Source organism: Serinus canaria, chromosome 2 (genome assembly GCF_022539315.1).
Source record: "Serinus canaria isolate serCan28SL12 chromosome 2, serCan2020, whole genome shotgun sequence".
Classification (NCBI taxonomy): domain Eukaryota; kingdom Metazoa; phylum Chordata; class Aves; order Passeriformes; family Fringillidae; genus Serinus; species Serinus canaria.
Genome location: NC_066315.1, coordinates 4,697,489 through 4,712,366, shown reverse-complemented (window position 1 = coordinate 4,712,366; position 14,878 = coordinate 4,697,489). Strand labels below are relative to the sequence as shown.

The 14,878-nt window shown below is 47.9% G+C and overlaps 1 protein-coding gene across 3 annotated transcripts in view; it reads left to right on the top strand.

Moving 5' to 3' along the window:
- The window catches only part of LOC103812700 (mitogen-activated protein kinase kinase kinase 3-like), a 79,946-nt gene that overhangs the window by 56,890 nt on the left and 8,178 nt on the right, over positions 1-14,878 (top strand). For all 3 annotated transcript variants that reach the window (XM_018909158.3, XM_018909159.3, XM_009085777.4), the window contains exons 8-14: positions 4,928-5,061; positions 7,634-7,707; positions 9,866-9,933; positions 11,722-11,814; positions 12,735-12,929; positions 13,770-13,918; positions 14,567-14,698. In XM_018909158.3, the coding sequence (XP_018764703.1) occupies positions 4,928-5,061; positions 7,634-7,707; positions 9,866-9,933; positions 11,722-11,814; positions 12,735-12,929; positions 13,770-13,918; positions 14,567-14,698 (845 nt within the window). The remainder of the gene's footprint in view (positions 1-4,927; positions 5,062-7,633; positions 7,708-9,865; positions 9,934-11,721; positions 11,815-12,734; positions 12,930-13,769; positions 13,919-14,566; positions 14,699-14,878) is intronic.

The following is a 14,878-nucleotide window of genomic DNA, read 5'->3' as shown; positions in this document are numbered from 1 at the left end:
TGCATGTAATTGGCACAAGCACATTGGAAGGGAGGTAGATGTTCTGGGGAAGATTTAGCTATTTTTGCTTCTGCTGGGCAGAAAATGTCTTCATGCCATGTCCCTGAAAAACCTTATGCAAAGTCAATGTTTTCTTTCTTTTTTTTTTTTTCCCATAAACTTTTGCAGTGGAAATCCCCTTCCAGTTTTTTGGTGGCCAGCAAAAGCTCAAGGGAGCTTGGACTGAAAAAAAGAAAACTTTTTGGGTTCTGGATTTTCAGATAACTGAGGATTCTTTTTATTTACTTTGAAGAAATACATGTTTCGGAACAATATCCAAAAATTATTTAACAGCCCTACCAGCATCACCATTTCAATAGAAACATTTACTAGAAGCTTTCTTTTACTGTATTTTTTCATGGAAAACCAGGCTGCTGAGCCATGGTTTCATGTGCCTGCCAGCTCTCTCCAGACCAGGAGCATTGCAGGAGTTAGGATGGATGAAACTTGCTCTGTTTTGAGAAGAGGAGGAAAATTTATCTATGTGCTTTAGAACTAGAAAGTGGGTTCTGTTTTGCTTATTAGTTTAAAAGTACCCTAAATTTGCCTCAAATCAAAATGTAGAAATCCATGCTCAGAAGGATCAATAAGGAGAGGAGGGAGGTTTGTAGGGAGCCCACTGGAAAAGAAGAAATTAAGGAAGATTTCATCCATCTGCTCACAGCTCCTCTTGACAGGACCAGAGAGAGAAATTTCCAGCAGGTTTCTGTCTTTCTCCTCTGCAGCCCTGTCCTGAGCCTGGTGTCTCTGCCAGGGCTCAGAGGAGCAGCACATCCTGACGTGGTGTCCCTTGTTCGGGAACATCATCCCGGGGCTGGGCTCCCTGTGGCTGCAGCTGTGAGTGGTGGCAGCTGCCAGCAAACCCTGCCCAGCTCTGGCTGCTCAGGGGCTTCTCTTCCCTGCTTGATGTTGGTCAGTAGTGGGTGAAGTTTTGGGAAGAGCAGGGGAAGATGAAGCCAGGGAATGCGGGGGCGGAGGGAAGCCAAGCCTGGCACAGGGGAGCTGGCTGTACATGCAGCACCACGAGCTCTGCACATACTGCATGAAAGGCACTTCTTAAAGAAAAATAGCAGAAGGGAACATGAAAGGCTCCAGTGGGTGCCAGCAGTGACTGTGAGTCTCCGTGCTGTCCTGGTTCTGTGTCCTCAGGACACTCTGTGCTCTCCTCTCAAATCTATGGCTTTACATTCGTGTGTGTAAGTGGAGCAGCAATCCCTCCCCAGAGCACCTTGCTGCAGAGAGTATCTGAGGTCAGATGCTCAGCCAGGGCCAACTCTGAGTTCAGGAATCCCAAACAGAGCTGCTGAGATCTGACCAGCACTCTGCCTGAATAGAAGTGCCTCACAGCCTGCCCCATCCCCTGTTGTATTTGTGGTCCCCCCAGACGAAAGCAAGAATGATCAATGACTCCATGTTCTCAGAAGGCTAATTTATTACTTTACAATACTATATTATATTGAAGAATGCAATACTAAACTATACTAAAGAATACAGAAAGGATACAGACAGAAGGCTAAAAAGATAATAATGAAAACTCCTGACTCTCTTCAGAGTCCTGACACAGCCTGGCCCTGATTGGCCAAAGAGTGAAAACAACTCCCAGCAGAATGCAATGGAACAATCACCTGTGGGTGGACAATCTCCAAACACATTCCACATGTGAGCACAACACAGGAGAAGCAAATGAGATCAGAATTGTTTTCCTTTTCTCTGAGGCTTCTCAGCTTCCCAGGAGAAAAATCCTGGGTGAAGGGATTTTTTCAGAAAATGTGAATGCCACACATCCCCAGTGGAGATGACATGAATGTCCCACAGACCCCAGGACAGTCCCTTGGGGGCCTCCTCTCCTTGCCTGGTACTGCTGCTGTTTCTGAGTATTAGGTCAAGGGTGAAAAGCCTCTGTGATGTGTCAAACGGGCACATCTTTTCTGTCTGTTTCTTCCTCTGCCTTAGGGTGGATTAATCAGCATTATCCAATATATCCAATGTGTTTTCCCCACTATGGATTAAGCTGGCCATGAATACCACCGTTGCTCTTTTCCTCATTCCTGCCCTCCTCCAGCAGTACTGCGGTTGCCTGAGGTTTTGTTACCAGAGCAGGATAGGGCTGGAGTGGGGAATCAACCCTGAGCTCCAGAGCTCTGCTCCCAGCACCTCCCCATGTTTCTCCCAGGTGGAAGAACGTGCATGGTTGCAAAGCAGCAGCAACCAGTGCTCCTGGAGGTGTGAAGCTGCAGAAATTACTTTGGGCAGCACTTCTGCCCAAACAGCCTGGCTGAAAAGGGATCTGCTTCACTCCAGCAGTTTCCAAGCATGCAAAAGCCTAAGCACTTTGTTTAATTTCCTCACCTGCTGGGAAATAGCTGGTGTCTTATTCCCTTTTAAAGTTTTTGGCAGGAAATGTGACTCTGGAAGGTCAAACACAGCTGATCTATGGCTGGGAGTAGTTGTTACAGGCAGAGGTTTAATGGGAGATCATGGGAAGTCTTAGTGCTTGTGATAAATCTGGTTTAACTCCCTGTGTTCAGAGTCAAAGAGGGCATTAACAGATCTTGGTAAAATCATGGTCCAAGGGTTTCTGGATAACAGGTGGGTCCTTGGAGCAAGAGTTTCCAATAATGCATAAGCAGATCCACAGCTCATTGCAGCAGTAACAGAAATGCTCAGCAGGGCTAAGATACAGCAGTTACACCTCACTAAATCCTCAACAGCTTTCTGGGGCAAGAGCCACCCAAATGTCCCTGTGCAGAATTCCAGATTGGCATCTGCTGAGCAAACGAGGGGCTGCTGATGCAGTGATTTATTCAGGGTGCCTGAACTGTTCAACAGTTAAAAGTTTATTTATTTATCTTCAAAGAGAGGATGCTGTACTTCCCAACTGGTTTTGTTTTGGGGCTGGTGGAAAGCCAGTTTGCTATGAGTGCTGCAGCACTTGAGAGTTTCTCTTCTCTTGATCTTGGCATTACTTCAGTTGGAGTTTTTTCACTGTGTTCTTATCCTGCAGGAAATCTGTGAAGGAGAAAATAGGAAGAAGAAAAAAAAAAGTAACTCAATGCCATATGACTTTTATTTTTACAATCTAAGCAAGGAGTCAGAAGGAAGATGTAGCATGGGACAGACAAATCTGTGTGGTTGGTGTAAATCCAGCAGAAAGGCCTGATTTAATGATCTTTAATGCTGGTGTGACACTGTTAACATTCACAGCTCCTGATGTGTATCTGCCTAAGTGAGAGGTGGGAATTCGGGTTGGTCGTGTTGATCACAGAGATGGATTTATTCCAGAGATCCATCTGGCACAGTCATGTGATGCAGAAGAGGCAGAAGTGTTGTTTGATAGGTCAGTGTTGACTCTCCATGATGGGGTAGGCCCCCTCCCAGTACCTTTCTCTTTTGCTCAGCCCTGGGCATATTGTTAGCAAATGGTGGTAATGAACCCAAGAACTGGGGGGAGTGCCACAAAATGGATACAGAATGCAAGGAAAGACATCTCCATGTGCTTTCCATCTCCTCAAGGATGTGTGCTTTTCAGAAGTCTGCATGAAGACAAGTTGTTGTGTTGTGTGAAAGCTCACAGTGCACAATGCCAGCTGAAGCTCCAGCACGGATCCACACAGATCTCCGTCAGCGATTCCCTGCCTTGGAGTGATGACAGCACAGGGATGGAGGGGAGGGACTGCAGGCAGTCAAACAGAGCCAAGACTCTGCAGCTGGGTTAGGCAAGGGCAGCAATTCCTAAAGCTTGAAAAGGCACAAGGATAGAGTAGATTTGGGGGAATAAACAGGAAGAGTGGAACACCTTCATAAAGAAGATGTCAGGTTCTCTCCCAGGTGCAAAATGGAAATCACATTCTTCTAATCAAGCCCTGTGAGGAAGCCAGTGGAAACTTTGCTGTCTGTGCATAGGATGCACAGGATAGAGGTTCTGGGGTTATAGACAGGGGAGACAATTCCCTTGGCCAAAAATGGGACAACTGATCCCATAGGTCATTCCTGCCCTGGGGTTTTTGGGTTTGAGGGCTGGTTTTCCTTCATCTTTACTTTTGTCTAGGGAAAGAGGAGAGAAGGGGGTATTTGAATGCAAGTTATTTTCCATATAACAAGTGTTTCAGTGATGTTGCACTGAGCACAGCCAGGCTGTTTCCTACATGCCTGGACAAGGCAGTGACCTGCTCCAGGGAGAGAATGCCCAGAGGTCAAAGGGGAGTGGGTTTGTGGTGTGCTTTGAGACTGACTGATTGTACCACAGCAGAACTCTCAGAGGTCTTTCCTTTCTAGCATCACACCTGGATACAGTGACAGCTCTTAGGATCCTGGGTGTGTTGAAGGTCAAGTGTGCTATGCATTGTGTGGCCCCTCAGTAACAAACCCTCCCTGGTGCTAAAGCTTGGAGGATGCCCATGAACAGCATCACATCTCTAGCTCCGTTCCCATCCTCAGGAGTTCAAACCCAGCTGTGGCAGCAGCTCTCTGGTCACAGAGAGCAACAGACAACTTTCCCAGGCATCATTCTGTGAAAGGCTGTGAGAAGCTCAGAGAGAAGAATTCTAAACAATTCTTATCTTCACTTGCTGCACCTGGTGTTGTGGAGGTGTGGAATGTGTTATGGGGATATGTTTACCAAAGGGTGGTTTCTTGATTAGCCATTGGTGATGGTGTTTTAATTAAAGGACCAATCTAGTCCACCTGTAGGGAACTAGGTATAAAAAGCAATGGCTTTGTTAATAAAGTGAATTAACTTTCTGTGAATGGCTCAGGAGTCTCTGTTACTTACTACACTGCCCTGGACTCCTGTGCTGACACCCAGGAGCTCTGTGGTGACTGGGACAGCGTTTCTGGCAGGGTTTGTGTTGGTGGGTGCCCTCCTTGACCGGCTGTGTCCCTGTCCCAGGCTCCCTGCACACCGGGCGCAGCTCTCCGCCGCCGGGCAGCGTTCCCGAGGAGCAGCAGCAGATCGCCCGCCAGGGCTCCTACACCAGCATCAACAGCGAGGGCGAGTTCATCCCCGAGACCATGGACCAGAACGTGAGTGGGGCTGGGGTGTGGCTGGAATGGGACAGCTCTGCTGGCTCTGCTGGGAGAGCTGCTCCCACCTGTATGTTCTGGCAGTGCCTGTGCTGTGCTTGGGGCTCAGGCCACCTTTCTGCAGGAATGGGTGCCCCTGGGCTTGACATGCCTGGGAAAGTCTGATTTCCAGGAACCCTGAGAGCCAGTGGGGATGGCAAATGTGCCCAGGCACTTCAGGTAGCTCTGGAGCAGCAGAGATCTGGGGCACACGTGTGCACCAGCTGCCAGGCCCTCGTGGCCACAGCATTCCCAGATCCCAGGACCATGAGGGAATGTGCCAAGCAACCGATTGCCTGCGATTGCAACAGCCTGGGGATATCAGCAGCTCTGGCTGCTTCCCATGTGGTGTTTCTGCCTGAGCTCCAGTTACAGTTCTTGGCTCTGCCCACAGCCTTTGTGGTTTTGTGTCTCTGACCCTCCCCCATTTATGTTTTTTTGACTCTCTTAGTAAGGAAATTATATATTCTAGTCCTTCAGTAATAAAAGAGCAGCAAGTTCCTCAGTGCTGAGCAGCACCTCATCCTCCAGTCAATTTGGTACCCATGGTGAGGGAAACTCTGCAGTGTCAGGGGACCACAGTGGGAGCAGCTTACACCTCCCTCTCTGTTTGCATTTCTGCTCAATCTGTAGCTCTGAAGAGCTTAATGTAGATCCTGTGAAGTCAGCTGGGCTGTCTGAGCACATATCATTCTTACAAAGCTCCTGGAAACACAGGACCAAGAATCCCTAGTTTGCAGGAGGGACATCTGGAAGGCGCTAAACTCAATCCATCAGGCTGCTAGGCTGGCCCCCAAAGATGTTCCTGGGGAGATGTGTATTTCCTACACTCAAAAGCACCCACTTAGCTCCACATTTGCATGCAGGCTGTGCCAGTGTTTCCATGGCAAAGTTGTGTTTTCAACAGTTTATTATACAGCCATTAATAAAATGAGAAGTGACTCCGGGTGAATCTTGGCAGCGTCAGAGTGCAGATGTATCGTGTGCTCCTTGCAGCCAAAAGTTGGCTCTCCATTGTTTTCACATGCCTCCAAAACATGTTGGGGAGGATTAAGACAAAGTGTGTGTGTGTGCAGGGGGAGGGTCCCCATGACCCCCTTGGGTGTAAATCAGCCCAGTTCCACTGGCTGTTCGTGGAGCTCCATTAATTCAGAGCCCTGAGCCTGCTCTGGATGAAGGTTCCCAGATGCTCTCCTTGCTTTTCCCCAACAACACTCTGTGGGTGGCCCACAGCCCTTTGCTAGTGAAGTAAAAGCAGGGAAAAGGGGTTTGGGGAATGGTTTGGGGTTTATTGTCTTTCCTCATTGAGCAGTTCTGCTTTTCCCTATAGGGGCTTTGCCTTCAGAATGCTCTTGTACTGCTGCTTCCATATGTGCCTCGTGCAAAACCACTCAGAGGCTGGAGCTTGCTGCCTTTTGGGGAATGCCCTGTGCAAACCTGTGATGTAACTGTGGTCTTGAGACCAACCTGGCAGATGAACAGAGGCTGAGTATGGAGCATGCTCCAGTTCCAAATTTGATGCTTTTGAGAAATGAGTCTGTTTCAGCTTTAACTGCTGGAAGAGACCTGGCATGGCTGGCAGAGGTGGGGAGTGGCTTCTGTCAGAGTGCTTGCTCCTCTTTGGCCTAGTGCATTTTGAAGGAGGTTTTAGGGTAAAAACTAGGAAGCAGAGAAAAAATGCACTTTGCAGTTGGGATTGCCTGGCCAAAACAGCATGAGCTGTGCTGACAGCTGGCGGAGGAGGGCTGATGGGAGCAGCCTGGGGAAAGGGAGCCTGTTGAGGAAGGAGGAACAATGTGGGAAGCGGAGCAAAGTGTGACTCCACATGGTGTTTTAACCCTTGTTGTTCAGCTTTCCCAGGAGTGAGCTGTGGAGCAGGGGTTAGTGAATGTCCTCAGCCAGGAGGGAGCATGGCACTGCCAGCAGCACAGTGTGGCCCGGAGCAGGCTCTGCTCCATGTGGAAGTGCACACAGCTCCAGGGTTTACCACTCCTTACAAACCCTCTATTGTTACTAACCAGCTATAAATAACCCTGGCCAGTACAATGTCTCATCCAGGAAGCAACACAAATGCAGCTTTTGACTTCACTGAGCTGGTGAGTGCCAAGCCGGTTCTTCCAGCCAAAGCCCTGATGATGCTGCGCTTATCAGCAGAGAGGAAGGCTGGGCTCGTGTGCCAGGGCAGCTCGGGAAGTCAGGAGCCCAGGGCTGCAGTCCTGCCTGTGGTACACAATATCCACTTGGCCTTGGGCACATCATTTGTGTCCTGATACATATTTTCCTTTAGTAGTAACATTATTATTTCTCACAAATGCTTTGAGCACTTAGAATCTCATTGACTCTTCTGCACGCTTTGAACATCAGGGTGCTAATCATCTTTGCTTCAGTTTTCCTACCAGCAAATAGCAACTGGAAGGAACAATAATGCAGAGAAGGCATCATAAATGGATGACCCTACAGAGGTCTGCTAGTTCTGGAGCTTGGAGAGCTACATTGCATGGTTTTATTGTTTCCCCTTTTCTTTCTCTGTCAGATGCTTGAAGCTTTCATCAGCCCCGATGATTCGCTGTCTGGGAGCTGCCAGTCCCTGGACAGGTCTGTGGACAGGTGAGTTGTGTGTGTCACCATGTTCACCAGCTGAACTGCAGCCTCTGCTCTCCATAGCAGGAGAGCAACAGGATCAGTAGCAACCCCTGAGGTTTCTGTTGGGATGAGGATGTACCTGAGCAAAACAAATTTACCTTTATTGCTGAAAACCAGATCCTAGCACAGATGTCTGTGCAATGGTATGATTTGAATTGCAGTAATCTGAGCTGGACAAAGCTTAGCTTTGTGTGACCAGGTTTTCTTTTTTGCCTTTTGAGATGAAAATTCTCACAGTCTCGCATAATGGTTTGGATTGGAAGGGACCTTAAAGATCATCCAGTTCCAATCCCCTGCCATGGGAAGGGACAGCTTCTACTAGACCAGGTTACTCAATGCTCCATTTAGCCTGGCTTTGAACTCTTCCAGGGATGGGCATCCACAATTTCTCTGGGCAATCTTTTTTAGTGCTTCACCACCCTGAGAGCACCTCCTTCCCCTCTGGCTCTCTGCAGTCACCAGGTCAATATTCCATCAGCCTCTCTGTGCCTCCTCCTCCCCAGGCACACTGTCTGCTCTCCACTGACCACTGGCAAACTCAGCAGCCCCTGTGCAGTGCCAGCAGCCACAGACGTGTCAGTCAAGGTGCTGGGGACACCAGATGAGCAGTAACTAAGTTTAGCTACTCAGCAGGAAGCAACTGGGACACGTTGTACTGGGCCAGGCTGCGATTCAGTGCCTGCTGCCATTGAGCTGGATCCCAGCTCCCACGTGCACAGGATCCCTGTGTTTGCTGCTGTGCAGGGTGAGCTGTGGATAAGACACAGTGTCCTTTTGGGAAGCAGTCTATTTTTTTTTCCATCTGCATCAAAGGTTGTCTATTTTTTTCCGCTGTTGCTGTTCCATCCAGCCCCAAGGCTGAGTTCCAGCAGGCCTGCCTTGGGTTGATTGTGTAGCGTGCTTCGGGTTTGCAGCTCCGTGTGCTTTGGACCTGTCTCAGCATCAAGGTCCATTTCCTTTCTGTGGCTTTTAATAATTTCCTGTGATGTATTTGCTCATTGTTAGGGCTGTATCGAAGCTGGATTCCTTGTGTTCCCAACCTCTCTGCCCGGCTTTGCTTTTGCACAGATTTTGCCAAGAAGAACAGCAGAAGGAGCATGGGCTGTTTGTAACGCTCTGCTGTGAACTGAGAGGAGAGCTCCAGGCTTTTAGCTCTGTCTGTGAGAGGGTGGCATGGCCTGATTTCATGTTCAAAGCAGGCAGATGTGTCCAGTCATGGGTCTAGGAGCTGGAAAAGGCACAAGGTGGGCTGTATTACTCCAAGGAAGAGGAGTTAGTAGGACTATTCCTGAAAAGAGGTGGTGGAGGCTTGCAGCCAGTTGCTTGGGATGGCATTAGCCCAAAAGGACAGAGCAAGTCACCAGGCTCAGTGACCAGGCTGAGGGTTAGGAACAGCACCACAAACTCCTCTTTGCCATAGCAGGGATCAGCTTTGACCTGAATATGTTTCAGAGCACTTTACAAAGCTGATTTCTACTCTCTGCCCATATTGTTAAAAGAGAGAGTGGAAAACCCACAGGCCCAGATCACTCTTTAAGAGCCTGGAGTGATTTCTGCAATCCCAATTTACTTGCAGTGCTTTTCCATCCTCTCACTAGAGTTTAAAGACATTGAGGCACCAATGCCACACTCTCCCTCCTGGTCCTGTGGGAGGCTGTGTGTTCCCAGTGGTGCTGCAGTCTCTGTGAGGAAGGTGGGAGGTGATGTTGGACAGGAGGGAAACCTGCATGAGCTGAGCATGGCTGAAGGACTCTGGTGTGTGCACCTGCTGCAGATCAGCAGTGTCTATGGAAAGCAGAAGTGTGTGGTTGAACACTTGCTATTGAGGGAGCAGAAGCCTGTGGCCTTCCTTCTGGGCTGCCTCCTGCACAGGGGTGATGGTCTTTGGCTGCTTCATTTCAGCCTGTGTCTGTGGGTTTTGCAGCATCCCTTCTGTTTGCCACAGGAACAAGCTGTGATCCAACTAAAAAAACCAATCTTCATTCTTGTGCAGGATGAGGATGGGAGCTCAGTGGTCAGTGCAGCTTGTGGTTTATCCTGTCCTTTCCCTAGTGTATTAGTTCCATAGCTGTTCTATATAATAAATAAATCCTTTTTGTTTTTTTCCCCAATCCCTTTGCAGCCCTCCCTTTCCCCAAACCCCTGTTCCTGGAAGGAAGAGCCATCCCAAAGACGGTCTTGATTGCATGGGTAAGCACTCTTGGTGGTTTATATTTGCTGTAAAGTATAAAAAGCAGATAGTAAAGAGGCTGGATGAAGATTATTAGAGAGATGGCACTGCATGAAAAATAATTAAAAGCAATCAAGCAAACCAGCTCCCTGGCTTTGGTAACCCTTCAGAACTGACCCTGCAGTGATCAAACATGAATATTATCTAAAATTAAATGGCCCAGAGCATCAAACACAGGCAGGGCTGCTCTTGTCTTCATTAACCTTTTGTGATTCTGCAGCAATACCTTTGGGACTGGTTTGGAAATCAATTGACAGCAGCAATAGTCCAAACTGGGCAGCTGGGCCCCCAAGGTGGATGGAGGCAAGCAAGCAAAGCTGTTGAGAGATCTGTGTTGGAAGATTTTGCTCTTGTGTTTGCAGACAACTGCAAGGTGCTGGGAACAGCCTTGTAGGATCAGCTTTTGTCTCTCTTTTCTCATCTGGGAGTTGCCCCTTCAGGATCTCGGCTTCCTACACAGCAAACCCCAACTCTCTAGGGAGTTATACCTCTTCCACTTGCATGAATAATAATCTGCAATAGTGCAAATGCTGTGAGAGAAGCTGTATTGGTGCTTGCACAGATCATAGGTTACTGTTTAATCACATATAAACATCCAGCTGGTTAAATAATGGAAACTCTGTAATATTGTAATGACTTGCACTAATAAAAATGAGCAAATGGCAGCCAGCCCGTGGCAGGATAACTCATTGCTGGCCTGAGGCAGGATTTCTAGATTGAGCTGCAGAGATGAAGCTGCAGTCAGGTTTTAATGCTTCCCCCATGGCACTTTGCTTTGAGACACCTCTGGGCACTGTTGCTCACACGTGGCTCACCGAGAACCTCTTGCCCTGTCCTTGTTGCTCCTCTTGCTGACCATATTTCAGCCATTATGTGCTCTTTTTGGCAATCACACCGAAGCACAGCAGAGGCCAGGAATGGCCTCTGAGGAGCTGCTGCTGGCCCCAGGCTAAGACAAACAAACAGTCAGAAGGGGCTGTGTCATTAGAATTGGATGGAGGAAAAACAGCAGGTGAAAGAAGGGGGTGGAATGACAGATATTTTAATCTCAAGTTATTTGGTGCTACCAGCAATGGCTTCCTGTGCTGGGATTTTTATTAAAAAAAAATGTCCTTATCTTGCATGTCCATCCATCTCTCTCATCATCCAGTGTCTAAACTCTGATTGTCTTTAATCCCTTCTGTATATTCTATCTTTCTTGCATTTAATCAAATAAATATATGAGTCTGGAGCTCTGGAGGTTTAAGTTGACTTTCAGAGGGGAGGAGTCACATCTGAGAAGAAAGAGGGGAGATATTATCTGGTGTTAGTCAAGTGCTGGATTTTTTTGCATTTTCCTGGAAATAGCTGATATCATAGCAAATGTTTTGGAACCTGCCTGGCGGTTCTGTTTCTTTTTTTTGCATTTTCCAAGTGAAAATAAGATGTTTTAGTGCTCTACCTTGGAAACCAAGCATGGTCTGTGTTAATCCCCTGCCTTGAATGTGGGCCAGGGTCCATACATTCAGCACTTAAACCTCTGCTTTCGGGGCACTAAGGGCAGTGTGTCTAACCCTGATTTTCCACTAAAAAAAAATTTGTGAACGTGGGCAGATTTCACAGGGAGCCTCGGGGTATGTAGGGTTGTGTAAATTACCACCTTGTCACCTCCTTCTTGCCTCTAACTCAGTGTTTCCCATAAGGAACACTCTGGGCATTTGATACTGAGCTGATCTCAGAAATATCTGTGTCTTCTTTCTTCCTGCCAGATTTTGACATCCCATTCTGTGAGAGGTTTGGGAAAGGTGGGACCTTCCCAAGGCAGTACCATCTCTCCCAAAGTCGCAAGGACTACAGCGATGGTAAGGACGTGATGGGGGCTCAGGGAGGGAGGTGATCAGTCCTTGATGGCTTGTGCCAGTGCCTGGGACTGGAAACACTTGGGAAGGAGAGGTTTCTGATAAAGGGAGCAACACCAAGTGCTTTGGCATTCACTTGTGTATTCAGAAGGGTGTTCTCTATGAGACCTTTTGGCTCTGCTCTTGGGAAGTGCTGAGCCTGTCCTCTGCTTACACCTCCTGTTCTAATTTAGCCATGGGGATGATTGGCATTTCTCATCCCTGGCAGTATCAACCTTCCTACTCCCCTAAATTGCTTGCTTTTGAGGATGATTTTTGTGACCTTTACAGCAGGTTTCTCACTGAGCCATAGGAAATCCCCAAGCAATTTCAGGGTAGCAGTATCTGTTTGCTTCTCTGTTTTAAGCTGGTGAGCTCTGAGCTTTGGGGCCAACTCCATCATCTTTTTCTTCTTGCTCATTCTTTCACTGAATGAGACTGCAAGTAGTGGGAGGCAAAAATTCCCTTGGGAAAAATGTACTGAGGACGTGCAGGGAGCATATTGAGCTTTCCAGAATGAGCTTCATCTCTCACTGCCACCCCTGTGAAAGCAGGTCTGGCCCTGCTGTGTGGTCATTTGCATGTGGACTTAGGGGATGGCAGGGATAATTTTCAATGTAAATCTCTGCCTGTTCAGTGTTGAATTGTGATTAACAACCAGCACACCCGTTGATGTAATTAAACTGTTGCAAACCCCTCTGGAAACATCTACATTAGATGTAATGCCTGCTGTTATCAACTGTTAAATTGAATTTAAAATCTTCACAGGGCTTTGCTAAATTTGAAGAGGTGAGGATCTGGGCAGTGATGTGAGAAGGTGGTGACAGGTGGATCCAAGCTGCTGTGTGTGTTCTGGCTGTCATTTTACCCCTTTTCCCCTGCAGGCCGGAGGACTTTCCCCAGGAGTTACTTCCCACAGGAGAACCTGTTTCAGCTCGTCCCTTCCAGCAGAACCAAGAGCTTTACTGGGGACAGCAAGCTCAGCACCTTGCAGTATGATGAGTACAGGCCCAAGTGTTGGAACAATTTTGAAAAGGGTCTGCAGACCTTCAGCACCTCCCCTACAAAAGCCAGGAACTGTGAGTGAACCAAAGCCCTGAGTGCCCGAGGTCTCAGTAGAGCTGGGATTTGGCACAAAATTGAGTTGCTGTGACCTGCTGAGTTACTAATTACTGATGTTGCTGGACATCAGCTAAACCAGCCATGGGTAAACTTTGTACCTCCACCATGAGGCACACTGCACCAGCTTCTGTGTCATGAGCAGGGTTTAGCACAACACCCTGTGTCTTACTCAGCCTTTGGCAGAGAGCTGTGTGGGGTCAGCTGGTGCTCAGCACCTGCTGGGTTGCAGGTGTTTGCTTGTGTGTTGGACTGTCAGTGTGGGCTGTGTCAGCTTCCCAGAAGACTTGGGATGTGGAAGCAAATGCATCCAGAGTTTCTGTTCCTTGGCTTGCATTGCTGTCACCCCAGCACCCAAAGATGCTCCTCTGCTATTGCAACATTGCCCATGATATAGAAGCTGGTGCATTTTGGGTCTGTTTAGTGATGGATGGCATCCTAGAAATGACCAGTGAGATAAAACTCCTCACTGGTCCCTGCCTGGGTTGCTGCTCAGCCATCCTGTATTCTGCTAAACACTCCCACAGCAGAAGGGAAATTCCAGTGTTGGCTAAGGAAACAGTTTTTAAAGGAAAGACTCCTAATGAAATAGGACTTTCCTGGCATTTGTTTCTGCTTTATGCTAATGCAGGCTGGGAGACATTTCCCCCCACACCTATAGCACCAGTGTAGTTAAAAGTGGTTTGTCCTGGTGCACCTGGGAGATACTGGCTCACTGACTGCCCTGTAGGGTCAGGTGGATCCTGATGCTAAAGTCTCCCTACTGTGCTCTTCTCTCAACCCTCTCCTCTCTCCTGTAGCCCTGCAGGCACCTGTGAACTGGAGGCTGGGGAAGCTGCTGGGAAGAGGAGCTTTTGGGGAAGTTTATCTCTGCTATGATGCTGACACTGGGAGGGAACTGTCAGTGAAGCAGGTGCCTTTTGACCCTGACAGCCAGGAGACAAGTAAAGTGAGTACAAGGACAGAGCTGTTCTGCAGCACCCTGGGGAGCTGTGGGCTGAGGGCAGAGGTCTCCATGTCCCTGGGAGGCTGTGTGTGCAGACAGGGTGTTGTTTCCCCTCTCTGGAGTAGTCCTGAATGGCTCTGGTGACTTCTGTGGCTCCCACTTCCTTGGTTACATTAGCCTGCTGTGTGTCAGGTATCACCTCTTGCAGGTCTGTCTGATCTTCCTTAGGTTTGTTGTTCTTCCTCCCTTCACCTTCTCCCCATTCTGCTCAGCGACTTTGTTGGAATCTTTCCAGAAAAACTCCTTAAACACTAATGATAATGATAACAACAACAACAACAACAACAACAACAACAACAACAACAACAACAACAACAATAACAATAATAATAATAATAATAATAATAATAATAATAATAATAATAATAATAATAATAATAATAATGGCTGTCTCAAAGCCAAGACCTGTCTTTCTCCTTGCCTTTTCCTTAGGGCAGTGCTTCTTATTTCTAAGCCTCATGTGGCCAGTGTCTTTGTGGGCAGCTTCACAGCTGCTACAAAAACTGTGCTCAACATGGAGCAGTATTTCTGTCATGTTCCCAAAGACACCATAATTCCCCTTCATCAGGAAGCCTGTGTGGTTTGTTACAGGAGGTGAATGCTTTAGAATGTGAGATTCAGCTGTTGAAGACTCTCCGTCACGACAGGATCGTGCAGTACTATGGGTGCCTGCGAGATCCTGAGGAGAAGAAACTGTCCATCTTTGTGGAATACATGCCAGGGGTAAGTGTGGCTCCTGCTCAACTTTGTCCTGAGTGGTAGAAAACAGGTTTAGAGTTGTCCTGGACATTGGTGAAATTTGTATCTGTCCAGCTGAGCTGTTTTATAGCTGATGAACCAAACCAAAGCAGTGGATGCATCCCTAAGGCTTGGGAAAGCTTAGGATGTTAGTCAGATGTCATG